Raw genomic sequence first — 17,826 nt, forward strand, 5'->3', positions numbered from 1 at the left:
GAACTCCTGGCCTCAAGTGATCCGCCGGCCTTGGCCTCCCAAAGTTCTGGGGTTATGGGCGTGAGCTACTGTGCTCAGTCACTGTTGAAGATAATGGAACTCCACTTGCTTAAAATGAGATGTAAATACTACTACATTTTAAAATTAGAGCTTGTACGCTAGACACTAAATTATTTCTTGTCTAAAATATAGTGATAGCAAGTTACAGGTTTTCCTTTATCTTTTCTAATCCCACTGAATGAAATGTGCTCTCGAGAAAGTGAGTGTCTAAATGAGGCTTTGTGGGGTAGGTGTCGAAGAGCAGGGTCTGGCCATGGAAATAGCTTGGTGGGGCCACATGTAAACCAGCAGGTCCCTTACAATTAGGAAGCTTTCAAGTAGAAGGCACTTTGGAGATACCACAGTCAAACCTTCCTAGTGTATATTGGAGAGCAGCCTGAGACCCAGAATCTGAAAAGGTTGGATTGGCCCACATTTGGTTTAGGCCCAATATATTGAAAAATAAGATAAATCAAGGTTTAACAGCTCATACTACATTTTGTTTTGGTTTTCCTTTCAAACATATTTTATTACTTCTAAGATACACATTGTTTTCATGTTCTCAGTGTGTCTTAAAGTCTGTTGAGCTGCAGGGCTCCTGTTGCCTGCAGCTGTGTAAACCTGGCCCCAGCTCCTCTTGGTGCCTGGAGCTGGGCTCTGTGCTCCGGCAGCATAGCCTTTGGTACTGGCCACAGCTGCGGTTCGTTGCCTTCAAAAAGATTACACCCTGGCTCCACCCTGGCTCTGTTTTGAAATGAAAAGTTACTGTGTTTGCAGAAAAGTGTAGAAATAGCAGTGGAGCATAAATTTGAAATCCATGAAGCACATAATTATTATTGAGAGAAGAACCAAAATGCCACCTTTCCATGTAAAGCAGCACCGCGGATTTTATCTTACCAGGAAAGGCAGGTGCCCGCGGGCCAGCAGTGTCCCGTGAGGGGCCCATCTGCGCAGTGGGTTCAGAGGGTGTTTCCCGCACAGGACTGTGGTCAGAGTGTCTGTCAGTGTGATTGGCAACTGGTTTACTTTCTTGATGATTCATATAGTAATGATTCGTCTTACAAATGACAGTGTCTTAGACTCAGTGAATGATAAAAGGTGAGTTGAAATTTTTCTCTTTAAAAATTTCTGTGTGTATCTATCTGTGTTTTTGTATCCTGTGTTTTATATCCTTAGTGTGTATCAACCGTCCAGTGTGGCCTCGGCCCTGCAGGATATGTGCTTGCTGTGTTCGTTGTATGTTTCACTCATCATTCCTGTGTTTCACTAAGGATCCAAAAGATACTTAACAAAAGTCTTTTGGATCCTCAGTGAAACATACAAATACAGATAAAAAAAATTCTCTGTGCCTGGCTCCAGCTGATAGAAACTTTAAGCTGAGCTGTAGGTGTTAGAGCTACATTGCCCGGGGGCGTCCCCACCCCACCACCTGTCTCTGAGATTGTATGGTCTCAGCTGTTTTCTTGGTCTTCTGCCTCAGTTTCCTCATCTGGGGGATGGGGTGTTGATGGCACTTACTTCGTAGTGTTGTCAGGATTAAGTCTGAGTGAAAGTACTTGGAGCAGCACCCGCCTGTGGTGGGTGCCCCCAAGTTCACCATTGCCGTGGTTACTTTACAGGTGGTTAGAGACTTTGAAAACAATCCTAGTTCTTAACAAATGTCATTTGGATCCTTAGTCTTGAGAAAAATAAATCAGATGGGTACTTTAATAAGGTCACTTTTAAATACAGTAGCATCACTATAAATATGGGTTGAGGTGATTTTGAAATTGTGAACTAATTGTTTTAAGGTATTTTCTAAAGAAACCAAATATAATGTTTAGCACTACTCGGTGCTATCTCTAGGGGCATCTCCGGATGTGAGGGAGTCCTGGTGGAAGGTGCCTGCCTGAACAAGTCCTTAAGAGCCAGTGTTTGAGTCAAACTTGAAGTTCTTTCGACAGCCTTTAGGGGTCAGTGGAGAACTACAGAAGAGCCTGTTGCTTAGCTGCTGCCCAAGCGGGAGGAGATAGCGACCACCGAATTTTGTGTGTCGGAGGTCCAGTGTGGCGTCGGCCCTGCAGGAGTTGTGCCTCTTGTATTCATTGGACCTTATTGCCAATGTTGCTTTGCTTGTGGGATTCTTATATAGTTACTTGTGGGTCAACCATAAAAACACATTTAAAACACGTTCCTAAAATATATATTCAGAGTGCTAGGTAAAGAGATCCTAGGCATGTTGGCAGGTGTAAATGGAATGTTTTAGGAACTAACGGACTAGTTGTGCCTTGTGAATTGAGTTCATAGTCATTACAGCCTTAGAGCAAGTAGAAGTTCAGAAATACTATTTTCTATAGTGTTTAATCTCTTATTTGGGAAAGAAAAATAATTGTGTTATTGTAGGGATTTCAGACTTCTGTCATGTGGATGATTTCACCAGGTTTGTTTTCAGTAGCAGCATCCTCACAGCAGCAACCAGATGTCTCTCACTGTCGCGGTGCTTTGTCTTAAAAGAAGACCATTGGAGATGCTGTCCGCTGTACTCATTGCAGACACGGTAAAAGGTGATTTTTCTAGAAGGAGAACTATATTCACTGGTAGTACTTTAAGACTGTAAAAGGAAAGAACACCTATGTTCACATTGTTGCTAAATTGACCTTGCTTATAGAAACCTTTTGAAAGGTGTGAGTTTGTGTACTCAAGATCTGAAGGAATGCAGACTGCCTGCTCTGACGTTGAGTGTCCAAATCACGCATTTTTTTCAGGAAATCATCATTGAGGGCCCACTTAGTGCTCTCTGTTGCTGGTTCCCAGTAACGGTGTGACAAACCAGCTCCCTGTGGCTAAGCAGCTCATGACCTGTTAGGGCAGAGCAGACATTTACACAGGAACTTACAGTCAATCAATACGGGAAAATCCAAGTGGCATGGGAATGTTTAAATGAGGCATCTGACAGACGTGGGGGTGGTTCCCGAAGGCTCCAGAGGTGATGGTGTCCAGTCTGGCCCTGACAGGTGAGGATGAGCTCTTCGGGTCAGTGGGGAGGACAGCAGCATGTTCGGCAAAGCTGGGGAGGGGGACTGTGCTGCCAGCATGGGGCCGGGGAGCCCAACCGGGAGCACGTCCTGAAGGTCTGGATTCAGGTTACTGAGAATAATGAACCTGGGGCGCGACCGTGGCGATTAGCAGGGCAGACAGTTGTAATAATCCATGTGCAGTGATGTTGGCCTTTATGGTTACAGCAGCCGCGGGGCTGGAGGGAAGGGAATGGATTTGAGGGTGACTTGGCCTGTGGCGCCAGCAGGACCAGGTGATGCGTGTACGGAGGCCAGGAGGTGGTTGGAGTCTCAGTGGCACCTGGGTCTCTGACTTGAGGACCTGGTGGGTGGTGGCATCTTTTACCACCCAGGGAGCACTGGAGGAAGAGCTTCTTTGAGGGGGATAATGATCCCATTCAAATACGCTAATTTGAGGTATTTTTTAGGATACCTTGTGAGGCCATTAATTAGACTGGTCTTAAACTTAAGATAGATCTAGAGGTAAATGTTTTCGGTGTCATCAGCCTGGATATACTTGAAGTTGTGGAGTGGAATGCGGAAGGGACATCAGTGAGTGGGAACTGCAGTCTCACAGGATGGCATGGCTAGGAGGAAGATGGGGTTGGGGCGGGGGCTGTAGACCTGTCTGTCGTGGTGCACGATACCTTTTCAACTAACAGACCCCTTCGGAGCTGCCGTATAGCATCTGAAAATTTAAAGATATACTATGGAAGAGTTGGGCAAAATCAAAGTCAGAATTTCTAACGAAGTTAGACGCTTTGTTTGTTGGGAGGCTGTTTAAAATGCCCATATGGAGAAGGAAGTGGAGGCTGAAAATCACAGAGGAGGAACAGATGGATTCAGAGTAAGGGGTTCGGGTTAGCCTTTAAGGAGGGAGAGGTTAGCATGCTAGGAGGGAGAGGCGGGCTTGGAGTGACTGGGGGCACGAGGGATGCAGGCAGAGCTGAGGCCAAGACAGCGAAGCAGTGCAAACCTGGTGGAGCCAGGGCTGCGGGATGGTGAGGCTGGGAGTGAGGGAGAGAAGGGGAAGGCCCCAGGCAGCACTGGGATGGGCTGGAGTGGGATGTCAGGAGTTTAGGTGGCACTGAGCATGGCATGACAGTGTTGTTTGGTAGATGTGTTTGTTCTGTTTTATGGCCATTCAGTAGCATTTTTATTTCCCAGTGTGACATTAAAGAATCTAGAACATTAATCAGAGAAATTGTACACCCAAGAAAATCAGAGATTCTGAAACAGAATTAGTGATTTAGTCACTAATCACTGTGTATCTACTTTCAGATTGATTTGAAGCCAGAGAAAAAATTTCTGGTTTCTTAATAGAGCAACAGTGAAATGTAGAAGATGTTAGCAAAAGCATATTCGTGCCATGAAAAACTGGCATGTTACTCAGATGCTGCTGGCTTGACTGACCCTGAAAAGAACTCTGGAGGAAGCCTCAGAAATGCAGGTGGAGCAGAGCAGTATAGCCCTGAGCGTTCATGGGACTGAGCTGCTTCTGTCACGCGCGGAGCACCCAGCAGGGGCTAGAAAATGGAGAATAGCCACAAAAAATTTTTATGCTTCTGTAACAAATCTAGAGTCCCTCAGAGAAAGTGCTGATAGTAGCCGGCTTCGCATTTTTAGGTGAAGGTAAACTTTTAGGTGAAGTTTCACCTTTCATTTTTTGATGAAATCTACAGTTTTGTCAGTCGGCTTAAACGTTCTCTGAAAGAGGTCAGGATGGATAAGTATAACCTGGATAGTTGCTTGAAAAGGTAGAAAATAAAACAGATTGTACTCACTGTGCACAGGTGCACAGCTAAATTTTCGGGTCACACTGAGCGTGTACCTGGGAGGGGTCGATGGAGACATCGATGTCAGGGTGAGACCTGCGAGTCGTGGCTTGTGACTTGTAGAATTCGTGACTTTGTTTCCCAATGAAAAGATCCACCAGTTCTGTGATGATATTAACATAAAAATACAAAAACCTTCCACAAGTGGTTTCTAAACTATTTCGTATAACTTTGCTGCACTGGAGAGAAATCGGATCACATCCGAGAAATATCTTGAGGACAAATCTATGTACGCTCTGTGCACCTGTAGAATGTTTTAAATACTCACCGTTCTCCAGGGAAGACTGGCTGTAGATTTTCCGTTATAGTCCAGTGACTTCAGTGGGAGAAGACACAGTCCTCTCATTTGAGCTCTGCGTTAAAACCTAAAATTCAGTACAAGTGGTATTTTCCTTAGAATCTTACTGAAACCATAACATGGCTGAACATCACTTAAAACAACACTTTATTATACCCCTTTACATTGAAAAGTAATTGTAGTTCGAGGGGTTTTGAGTATTATTCGATTAGAAATCTTAGACTCATATTTATAGTTTTAGTAGGGAAAAGTACACTTAGAATTCTAGGATTTCAGATGAACCTCAAAGCTGAACCCTTTCTTCGGATACACATTGACCATATCTGTGGGTTGTAGATTCCTAATGGCAAGAAGGATACTTGGGGTATGTGGAGTGCACACTGTGCTGCAGGAACCTCGTGAGTACAGATGCCCGGCAGATATCCCGGGTCTGCAGGAGCCCTGTGAGTACAGATGCTGGACAGATGTCACAGGTTTGCAGGAAGCCTCGTGAGTACAGATGCTGGGCAGATGTCACAGGTTTGCAGGAAGCCTCGTGAGTACAGATGTCACAGGTCTGAGGGCAGCTGGGTCTCTTTTGAGGGTGTTAGAGCTGAAAGTGCATCTCATGGCTGTGGACACTATAGTTCACTGTGTTTAACTGTCTGTGGGGCCATGTAAGGAGCGCTGAGGATTCTTTGCAGAGTTGTAAACTTCATAAGTAAATCTTGGATATGCCTCTGATACATCAGTCATAGCCATTGGCAGGGGAGGCACTTGAGCCCTTGAGTGTGTGTGTTCCCTTGTGAGGCGCTGGGTGGCACATGGATGTGGACGAGGGCCCTTTGGAGCTCCTGGTTGGTTGGGTTGCCACCTCCCGCCTGTTCATTGCCTGAGGGACAGTGTGTCATCCCTCTCTTTAAAAAATGAATTTGCTCCTTCTGAAAGGTGCATTGTCTGAGTCTGCCATCAGTGATCCCTAACTAAAAATTCTTCTGCCTCTTTGAAAGCAAGTTCTTTTTTTGTCTTTTGAAATTTCTTTTTTTAAACATCTTTCTTACTGGCTGCCATCTATTTCATTTAGGTAGGTGCTGGTATATAATGTATATTAATGTCTGCTTTACACCTCTCTGGTTCTCCCTCACCTGAGCCCTCTGTGTTCGAGAATTCTAGCCCCGTCCTGAGGCCCAGGCACCAGGGAGGTGAGGAGTGTCCTCCTCTGCAGTGGGCCCTCCTCCTCTCCCTGGTGCACGGCGCGTCCCTGGAGACCGGGCGCCAGGGTCAGGTGGTGATGCTGCCTGTTAGTGGAATCTGTGCTTTCGGACAGCGTTCATGCAATTCACATACATATTTCATGCTTGTGTAAGTTGATCATCTGTTTAAGGATTTACATTTTTATAAGGCTTAGAATTCTGTCTCCTCCTCTCCCACTTTTCTCTACTAACTGGGCTGTCAAGTGTTAAACCAAGACAGCAAAACTGCAAGGTGTCAGTTAATCTTCAACTTACAGAAAGAGTGTTTTTAAAAAGTTTGCATTGCCATTGTTATTTTTACACACCTCTATAAAGAGGCTTAAGTCCCACTACTTCTTTCCTCTCTTGAGAAGAGGCAAGACTGACGTCTCACATAACTGCATGAGTAGCAAGTCTCGATCTCGTTATCGAGGTAACTCATTGAGGGCATTTGAAGCAGTAACAAAACATGTCCAAGCTGACCTGTGCTACAAAGCCTTTTTGTAATCACCTCACTGATGGGCCTAGCTCTGATTTGTAATCACCTCACTGATGGGCCTAGCTCTGATTTGAGCCATCACATAACATTAGTGTAACAATATGCTGCCATAGTCTTTGAACAAAAAATTAAAAGTGCGAGCAGAGAACTGTGCTCTGTGGTGACCTTCCAGCCTGGTGATGGTTGTGTGATCTCCTAAAGGATAAAAGGAGAGTCTGAGCTCGTCCCTGACCTCCCTCGAGGCTCCTCTTTCTCACAGGCGGTAAGGCCACAGTCGGTTCCTTAAAGAAATGTCACCTTTATCTCCAAAGAGCAAGGGAATAGTAAATGTTTCACGCACAGCAGGCAGACTAATTGTAAAGCCATGAAGCAGAGCTTCTGTTTATTCAGTGCACTGCATTATTATAAAATAAATGTTTTGTATTTAATTTTTAAATACAATTATATTTTGTTTCATGTATTCCTTATTAGGCTCCTATTATGTAAAGTAATATAGTACTACTTGGTTAGATAGCTCAATTCTTGTTTAGTTTGAAATGTTCAGAAATTGGTTATGGAGAGGTTTTTTCCTGTTAAGGGGTCAAGAATTTAAATGACTGATTTTTTGTTTTCAGATAGCTTGCAGGTGGGTAAGGGAGAACAGCACGTTGTCGGTAAGTGTACCTGCAGTGCACCTCTGACATCAGCTCTTCCCTTGCAGAGTTCTCTGGGGTGCTGCACCAGTGTCATGTTTTGGCCTCTGAGATGGTCCATTTCATTCATCAGATGCAGTATTACATCACATTTGAGGTACACTTCAGTCACTATGTTGATTTTAGTTTCAATAAGTCATGTCTTGGTATATATATATGTGGTATATATGTATGTTTTACATGGTATATATATATGTGGGTATATATATGTGTGTGTTTGTGTGTGTGTGTGTGTATATATATATATATATATTTTTTTTTTTTTTTGAGATGGAGTCTTGCTATTGCCTAGGCTGGAGTGCAATGGCATGATCTCAGCTCACTGCAACCTCCGCCTCCTGGGTTCAAGCGATTCTCCAGCCTCAGACTCCTGAGTAGCTGGGATTACAGGCACACACCATCACTCCCAGCTGATTTTTGTATTTTTAGTAGAGACAGGGTTTCGCCATGTTGGCCAGGCTGGTTTCGAACTCCTGATCTCAGGTGATCCGCCTGCCTCGGCCTCCCATACGTGGTATATATTTTATGAGTGATGCTGCACTAGGAAGAACATGAGCTTATCTAGCATCTTTAAATTGTTGTTTCGCAGGTGCTTGAATGTTCTTGGGATGAGCTTTGGAACAAAGTCCAACAGGCCCAGGATTTGGATCACATCATTGCTGCACACGAGGTGTTCTTAGACACCATCATCTCCCGCTGCCTGCTGGACGGTGACTCCCGGGTAAGACTCCGACCTGCTTAGAAACAAGAAACCAAAAGAATAATCTTCTTTTCTTGGGTTCTTGTCAAGTGAGGGAATCTTAGAAATCCCCTGATGCAGCCACTTTGGCAATAATTCACATAATTTTATTACAAGTTTAATGTTGAAGGTACAGTTTCTGAACAGAACTGGAACAGTAGTGCAGTAGTGCTGAAACAAGAATATACTCTAAACTAGATATAAAAATGGCAGGAAATAATAATGCCTTTTCATTTTCTAGATATAATGATATCCTATTGTGGTATTCAAAAGAGAAAACCATGAGTTTTGAGGTTAATATCTGAACAAAATAAGCAACACAATATAAGAACAAAACAGGCCAGGCACGGTGGCTCACGCTTGTCATCCCAGCACTTTGGGAGGCCGAGGCGGGTGGATCACCTGAGGTCAGAAGTTCAAGACCAGCCTGGCCAACATGGTGAAACCCTGTCTCTATTAAAAATACGAAAACACTAGCCGGGAGTGGTGGTGTGTGCCTGTAATCCCAGCTACTTGGGAGGCTAAGACAGGAGAATCACTGGAACCTGGGAGGCAGAGGTTGTAGTGAGCTGAGATCATGCCATTGCACTGCAGCCTGGGCAATAGAGTGAGACTCTGTCTCAAAAAAAAAAAAAAGGAAACAAAACACATGGTAACATGTATGACATTTTTTGCAAACATTCTTTTCCTGTAGGGTCCATGTTCTGAAAGTTGCACGTTCCATGTGGCAAATCTTCTAGAGTTCTGCTTTTATCCTGAGGTCTGGGGCAAGAAGGAACCACATTGCTTTCACTTAAAGCAAATATATTGTGAAGTAGGGGGCAAATATCAAATGCATTTTTGACATGAACTCCGTGACTTCACAGACGTTTCCGGCTGGCGGAGGCTGCCTCCAGCTGGGCCTGCACTCTCCTCGGGGCCTGTCAGTGGAAAACACACCACTTCAGGGCCGTTACTTCATCTAAATTTTAGTATATGTAGGTTAACCAGCCATGAATTTCATTATTAAAGAACTATCATGTCAAAAAGTGGTTGAGATCAAAGCTGCTTCTATATGGAATGTTTTACATGTTTTTATAAATATGTGGAAATTATGTCAGAAAAATAAAATACTTCGAGGATAATTAATAATTAAAGAAATATACATCTTGAGGTTTGAGGCCCTTGAAACCTCTGTTACTAACCATGGTCTTGTTATTGGACTAAAACCACAGAAGGTTTCATGGTGACTGCCAGCTGTTGCCTCTCTCTATTCAGTAGATGCTGATGAGCATCGTCCGCACACGTTTAGGACGTCAGTGTAACAAATAGCTCTGTGTTCCTAGACTCGTGTGCCATTGGCCAGCATGGCCTGTCTCACAGTGCAGTTGCATGGCAAGACAGACACGGGCTCTGTAGCCAGGTAGACCGAGGGTTCAGTTTCACTTCATAGCTTTTGACTCCAGCGTTCTGTTTTAAAGGGCGTGATCCTAGTCTCTTCAATAGATTTGTAAGAATTATATAATTCAAGTATAATGTTGACCATAGTGACTGGCAGATAGGTGTTAGTTGCTATTTTGTGCCTGGGTGTGTGTTTTACAGAGGTGTTTACAGTCACTAGATTTCATGCATTTCAGAAAATGTTTGAACTACTGAGGACTAGACCCATACTGGTATCAGTCCAATTGTGGCAAATAAGTAACACTCCACACAGCTGACAGATAATGTAGGAGATTTAGCCCGCCTACAGGTATGAACATTCTGTACAAGATAAATTGTCATAGCTTTTGCCCCTAGACAGCTTCCACTGATAAGAACCCTATCTGGGGGAGAAAAATTGTCCCATTTGTAGCACAGTGCTCTTGTGAAAGTGGGAAGTGGGGTGTTCGTGTGTGCGTTGCTCCCACCTGACGTCATTGAAGGAGTCATGCCAGAGGCTTCATGATCGTTTCTGAACTTGCCTTTGCTGATGGCTTTTCTCCTGATTTGATGATTTGTTTAAAATGAGGTTTTTTGTTTTTTTTTTTTTAATAAAAAGAAACCCAGTATGTAAAGCAGATTAAAAGAATCCATTATTGACATAAGCAATTTTAAGTAGAACATTTTTATTATGTCACGCACTAAGAAAACCAAGACGGTTCTGATACGTGTAATTTTGAAGCTGGAGTCTGTGCCTGTTTTTGTGGTTTTTGTTTGTGCATTGTTGAGAGAAATTGTGAATTGGTACCACTGAGGTTGCCAAAGAACGGCCTCCTGCAGGTGCCCTGTGCAGACAGATTGCCAGCAAAGCCCTGCCTGGCAGCCTGAGCTTGAAGTCGATGTCAATGGATCACCTTGTAGATAGATTAACTCTTCCAAAGATAATAAATTATTCTTTATTAGACTACATAAAGAAACAAATTAGAGAAATCTTTACTAAAAACAACAGATTAATCCGTCTCTTTTTTGTTGCTTATTTAAGATCCTGTCAAAAGGACAGAACAGCTTCTAAGATGAGAACGTGTAAGATGGAAGATGTGTTTACCGCATTAATCATGTGGTGGTTTTATGTTAGGAACAGCATCCCTTGATCACATCCTTCTGTCATTTGCCAAATCAGTCCACATTGTTTTTGTTGCCATGTACTTTGGAGACCTGATTTTGCATAAGGGCGTTGTAGTGAGTGAAAGAGAGCATGGGTTGTTCACTGCCCAATACCAAGTTCTCCTGCTTCCGTTTGTTCCAAAACCCAGTCAGCAAATACTCATTTCAGCTTTGTCTCACTTGAGATCAGACGTTAGTTCAGCTCTGAATGGTGCTGCTGTGACTTACAAATGCATTTTGAACCAAAGCATCGCCAGCCTTTCATAACGGAAAATATTTTTGCAGAATAGTATTAGTCCATTAGACGATGGGTGGTGAGAAGTGGCTTTGCAAATATCTTCATTAACTGTAAAGTTGTGTTAAAAATAGAGTTAACTCAACTTCTTAGTTTCTCCCCAAATCGACTGTATTGTGTCTTCCCAACCACAGGCTTGGAACCTCTCCTGTTATCTCGGTTTCCTTTATGCTTCTCAAGTACAGTTGTGTCATTTTTCTCCTATAAACTTCTTGCAAATCTTTTGTTACATTATTGCTACATTTGAGAAATTTGGCTGGTCTGAAATGGTATTGATTTTATTACTTTGATCTCTAAGTTTTCTAGTCTAATATTTTCTTGGCGCATATTTTTTATAAATAAAACCAGTTTTGTTTCTTTCATTCCACACAGTCTGCCTTTGCTTCTTTTTTACGCTTCAGAGTGTTAGCTAGGCTGACTCTAAGCACAAAGGGAATCCCAGTCTTATTCCTGACGTTAAAGTGATGCTTTGTTGCTTCACCATTGGCTGTTTTGTTTGCAAAGACATTTGATAGGACCTTTGTCAAACTAAGAGGGTTCTGCCCTACTCCTAGTTTGCTTAGATGCTTTATTTAAATTATGAGTGGGTGTTGAATTTTATCACAGTTTTCTTCTGCACTATTGAAATTAATCCCCGCTCTGCCCTCAGACTGTTAGTGTGTTTTTTCAAACCTAAGATGGCAGAGGGTAGAGTTAACCTTTCTCTTCAGTCATAGCACACTGCCATCAGTGGTCCATGAAAAGCCTCTCATATTTTTTTAGGTTTAATTTTATCCTCTGCCCTGCCAATACTCCAATTCCACCCTCCTCTACCCCCTTCCCTGCTGTTTGCATCGGTTTTAATGTGTTTGCTGTATGGCCTTGGGTATATAGATGGTATTTTCTGTGGATACATTTTTAATTTATGTAAATGATTTTGTGCTGTAGATTTCATTGTGTCCTTCCATGCCACACTACGAGAAAGATTAATGAAGTACAGTAGTTGTTTACTGAAGATTACTGTACAGTAGTTATAAGCAATGAACGGGAGATCCCTGCTGTGACATTGATATTTGTTTAAAACATTAGGAGTTTTTTCCTCATATTAAGGTATCCTTTTATTCCTGGTATAAAATATGATACACTTTTTAAAAACCTTGCTGAATTTGCTTTTTATATTTTACTAAGTACTTCCTTTCTCATACTTTTGATTACCTGCTTTTGCTGTATCTAAAGAAAAATGGAGATGCTTTCCTATTCTTTTTTTTTTTTTTTTTTTTTGAGACTGGAGTCTTGCTCGTCATCCAGGCTGGAGTGCAGTGGCGCGATCTCGGCTCAATGCAAGCTCCGCCTCCCGGGTTCATGCCATTCTCCTGCCTCAGCCTCCAGAGTAGCTGGGACTACAGGTGCCCGCCACCTCGCCCAGCTAATTTTTTGTATTTTTGGTAGAGACGGGGTTTCACCGTGTTAGCCAAGATGGTCTCGATCTCCTGACCTCGTGATCCGCCCACCTCAGCCTCCCAAAGTGCTGGGATTACAGGCGTGAGCCACCGCGCCCGGCTCCTATTCGTTTTTAAGTCTTGGAATAGTTTTACTCATTACTACCTGCTATCTAGCTTTGAAATTTGGGCAGAACTTCATTTTTGTAAACTTGTGAGGACTGGAGATGATTTGCAGAGAGCTCCTGGCCCACCGTGGGACTCGGGCAGTCACAGTTGCTCTTGTTACGGGTGCAGGTGCAGGACGGTCTCGTTTTGCTGGTGCCCAGCACAGCACTGCTCAGCCGGAGGGCTCAGGATATGTGTGGCGAGGGAATGATTGAACAGCTAATGAGCACTCTGGGAATTTTAGTTGATATCTTTTATATCTTTTCACTAAATGTCAATGTTTTAAGAAACTTAGCTTGTTGAGGCTCTATTCATAAAACATTGTCATCTCTTTCAGGCACTCTTAAATCAACTTAGAGCTGTGTTTGATCAAATTATTGAACTTCAGAATGCTCAAGATGCAATATACAGAGCTGCTCTGGAAGAATTGCAGAGACGATTACAGTTTGAAGAGAAAAAGAAACAGCGTGAAATTGAGGTATGGCCTTTACACTTGTGAATTTATCTATTTGAATAATGAACTCCTTGCCACACACGATAATCACCAATGCCAACAAATAACTTACTTGCCAAAATTGTCAGACAGGTTGAGATGTGCCTATACTGCGTTTGAAGTCCCGAGAAATCACTGACAGTTGTAAAGAGAGAGGGGCCACCCTCACTGTCATCATCATCCTGTTTCACAAAATAAAAACAGCAACATTCATGAGAGTCACAAGTCTCCTGCCTGTTTTTGTTACTAAGTGCCACAATGCCGACGTCACCTGTCGGAGTCTCCACAGCCGCCTCCACTCTGCATCGCTCTGGTGTTTGAAGCTTGTGGATCATGCACCATGCTGCATTTTGCAAACGTGTGCATCTACAGATGCTCCTCAACTTACAGCAGGCTTATGTCCCAATAAGCACCTTCTACATTGAAAGTGCATTTAATACAGATGGAGCATCCCTAATCTGAAACGTGAGAAGCTCCTAAACCTGAAACTTTTTCATCTCTGACATGACGTCACAAGTGGGAAATTACACACCTGACTCCTTTGCTTTCTGATGGCTTATTGCACGCAAACTTTGTTTCCTGCAGAAAATTATAAAAAATATATAAATTTACCTTCAGGCTACTATGTATTTAAGGTGTGTATGAAGCATGAATGAATTTCATGTGTAGACTTGTGTCCCCTCTCCAAGACATCTCATTGTGTATATACAAATACTGCAAAATCTGAAATTCAAAATACTTCTGGTCCCAGGCATTTCAGATAAAGGATACTCAACCTGTACCCCGATAAACCCATCGTTAAAGTAAAAAAAATCTTAAGTCACACGATCTTAAGTTGGAGACTGTATATGTGTGTTTATATACCTGTAATGTAAGTATATGTGTATATATAATATGTATAGGTATATATGTATGTGTATACGTGTGTGTGTGCATTGCATGTATGTGTGTTTACAGGTACATGCATGTATGTGTGTGTGTACATGTATATGTACATGAACCAAATTTCTGTACTTAAACGGTTATTTTCAGATTTATTAAGCAAGTTTGACTGTTTATGGGATTTCGTTTATTTTCTATGATCTGTATAATCTTTTACTTTTTCAAGATACAGTCATGTGCCACATAACGTTTTGGTCAATGACAGACTGCATATATGACAGTGGTCCCATAAAATTATAATGCCATATTTTCACTGTACCTTTTCTACGTTTAGATATGTTAGATACACAAATACTTACCATTGTGTTACAGTTGCCTACAGCGTTTAGTACAGTCACACGCTGCCCAGGTTTGCAGCCTGGGAGCATAGGCTGTGCCATATAGCCAGGGTGTCGGCGGCTGCACCACTGAGGTTTGTGTAAGGCACTGAGTGATGTTCACACAGGGACAAAACCACCCAGCGATGCATTTCTCAGCATGTGTCTGTTTTTAATGTCATATGACGGTACTAACTCGTGGGATCGTCAAAGACATTATTTAGTCAGTACAGTTCGGTTAGTTTTACTGTTGAGTATTGTTTCCCTTAAAGCCTGTGTTAGAGGACCACATGTAGCTTAGAGAGTCCTCCACGGGGAGCACAAGTTATTTCTTTGGTGTATTTTGGAAACATTTGTATCGCTAAGGGCTCTCATTATTCAGTGCGGATTTCGGTAATTCTGGAGTGTTGTCGAGTTGGCACACAGAAGCTCCTGGACCTTGTCCAGGCAACCTTGTGGATAACTTAAAGTCAGACGTACTCATGAGTCTACCTAACTCTGTAACTTCCTGGCTTTATGCCTTTGGGTGGCTCACCTCTCCAAGATATCGTTTCCTTATCTGTAAAATGGGTGATAAGGAATATGACCTCACAGAGTCACTTACCTGTGTGTGATGATATATGACACTTGTTTAGTAGGCATTCAATGGATGCTGGCCACTGCCATTTGTAAAACTGCCCGTGTGCCCCAGAGAAGCTTCCATTCTAGAGAATTACTAAACTGTCTAAAAGTCGACCAAAATCAATTCTTCGGATTTTAACCCTGTGCTAATAGCGCATCTGCCGGCCATGTGGGAGTGGAAGGTTCTCTTGGGCACTTAGCTGTCACAGTGAGTGGGACAGATGAGCAGGCCACGTCCACGCTGATTCGGGATATTCCATTCAGACTTCCTTAAGGATACAGGAAGAGACACAAAAGCTAAAACCGTATCCGAGAAGTTATTTAAGTTCAAAAGGCAAGATAATATTCAAAGCCATCATTTCGACCTGAAGTCCCCTGAAAGTTCTGAAGAGATCATGCAAGTCGCTTCCTGGAAAGGTGACAGAGCCCCGGGTGTGTGCTGGGACCGAAGCGGCGCCCACCGGCTGCACCCCCTGGTGCCGCCATGTTCTCCTTGTGCTGCCGTTGGGTGGGGGACTCCAAAGGGTCCTTCTCCTCCTCCTCATGGCTCTTCTGTTTCTTTCCACTTTTCTTCTCACACACTATAAATATCAATTTATAGTGATTTTACAATACAAATGTAGGATTAAAGGACTTTTACTTTCATTTTTTATCAATGTATCTTCAATGTTGAAAACCTTGGTTTCTAACATGATCATACTTAATTATTTGCCGTCTTACGATCATGCATCCGTGCTTGCACCCATACATGTGACTGCCTCAGAATGAGAATCCCGATGCTGCCACTGATACGGGAACAGTATAGTTTTGAAAATAGTTTTACTTTTTTTGCATTTTTTTTTTTAAAATAGTTTTACTTTTTTTGCATTTTTTTTTTTTGAGGGAAAAAATATTTCTTCTGTTATTCTAATAATTTAAAAAAATTTTTTGCTGAAATTTTTTCCACTAAATAGAAGCATTCAAATTCCATGTGGTGATGTCCTTGAAATAATTTGGCTCCCATAAAGGTCTTCTACCAACTCACTGCACGGTCAGGTTAAGTGGTTTCATTTTGGCTTTTAATTTTTAGGGATTGCTTTTACTTATCAAACAGAATTGAATATAGTTATCTAAGATAGTAACCTGATGCCCAAACAGAGCATCTGGGGAGTTTAGCTTTTGTTGCTCTCTGTGTCCTAGTCTCCCTTGTAAACAAGGATTGGGAAATCCACAGTATTATCACACTGATAGGTCAAAACGATAATGTGTTACAAGTTTCAGCTTATTCCAAGCATAGAACCCTCCCTGTTATCATTCTAATAAAAATATTGTAATTCATGTTTATAAACTAAAGTGGAAAAATTATATGATCATCTCAATAGATGGAGAAAATCATTTAATACCAAGTAAAACCCAATAAAAAGGTTTGCATGAATAATCTTATACTAAAACATCATACTTGGGGTGAAATATTGGAAGCACATCCCTGAATGAGACACACACGCTCCTGCACTGATGCTCCCAGCCAGGGCTGCGAGCTGAGAGGAAGTACAGAGAGAAGGAAAGAAAGCTGGTATTTTGTTGTTGTTATTACAAAAGTCTGTGGTTGTGTAAAATGTCTCTTGCCATGTACAAAAATCAAATCGAAATGGATTAAAGACTTAAATCTAAGATCTCACATTGTGGAACTACTAAAGGCAAACATTGGGGGAAACTAGGACATTGGTCTGGGCAAAGATGTCTTGAGTAATACTCTACGAGCAACGGCAAAAATGGACAAATGGGGTCACATCAAGTTAACAAGCTTCTGCACCCAAAGGAAGCAATCAACAAAGTGAAGAGGCAGCCCAGACAACGGGAGAAAATATCTGCAAACTACCCATTGGCGAGGGATTGATAACCAGAATATATAAGGAGCTCAAACAGCTTAACTGGAAAAAATCTAGTAATTCAGTTAAAAAATGGGCAAAGGATCTGAATGGACGTTTCTTGAAAGACATGCAGATGGCAACCAGGCATCTGAAAAGATGCTCAACATCATGGATTATCAGAGATATGCAGATCAAAACTACAGTGTGCTATCATCTCACCCCAGTTAAAATGGCTTTTATCCAGAAGTCAGGCAAGAACAAATGCTGATGAGGATGTGAAGTAAAGGGAACCCTCGCACACTGCTGAGGGGACGGGAGTTAGTCCAGCCACCGTGGACATAAGTTTATAGTCGAGCACATATATGCCCTTAAGTTACAGAATAAGATCACAGTAGTTAAAAGAGTGGTGTGGGCTCAAGGAAAGACAAGTAAGTGGAACAGGGTAGGGCCAGAAGCCCACAGGAAGACTTTACTCTGTGGCACGTGGCGCTGAGAGCCATGGGGCCTGGGCCTAATTAGGCAGCATTGGCTAATTTTAAGCAGCTCAAAATATACTATTTTACTCTACTAAGTTTAGATGTTTAATGTTAAAATTTTAAAGGCATACACCAACAAATGTTGGTCAGGATGTGAGACAACTCTTCTGCTGCTGGTTCTGGATAAACTGGAATAACCACTTTGCAATACTGTTAGGCAGTGACCAGTGCTGAACTCAGGACTACTCTGACCCAGCATTCTCTCTCCTAGGTGTAGTGCCCAACAGAAGTGCGTCTCAGGCACACCAGGCCCCATTCCCACAGCCAGGGTGTCTC

General features: G+C 42.5%; 1 protein-coding gene across 1 annotated transcript in view; it reads left to right on the forward strand.

Annotated features, from left to right (window-relative positions):
- Positions 1-17,826, forward strand: part of TUBGCP3 (tubulin, gamma complex associated protein 3) — a 101,789-nt gene that overhangs the window by 75,944 nt on the left and 8,019 nt on the right. Inside the window, exons 18-20 of the mRNA XM_011979451.1 lie at positions 7,618-7,706; positions 8,199-8,330; positions 13,129-13,269. Coding sequence (XP_011834841.1) covers positions 7,618-7,706; positions 8,199-8,330; positions 13,129-13,269 — 362 coding nt within the window. The remainder of the gene's footprint in view (positions 1-7,617; positions 7,707-8,198; positions 8,331-13,128; positions 13,270-17,826) is intronic.

Source organism: Mandrillus leucophaeus, unplaced genomic scaffold (genome assembly GCF_000951045.1).
Source record: "Mandrillus leucophaeus isolate KB7577 unplaced genomic scaffold, Mleu.le_1.0 Scaffold201, whole genome shotgun sequence".
NCBI classification, from domain to species: domain Eukaryota; kingdom Metazoa; phylum Chordata; class Mammalia; order Primates; family Cercopithecidae; genus Mandrillus; species Mandrillus leucophaeus.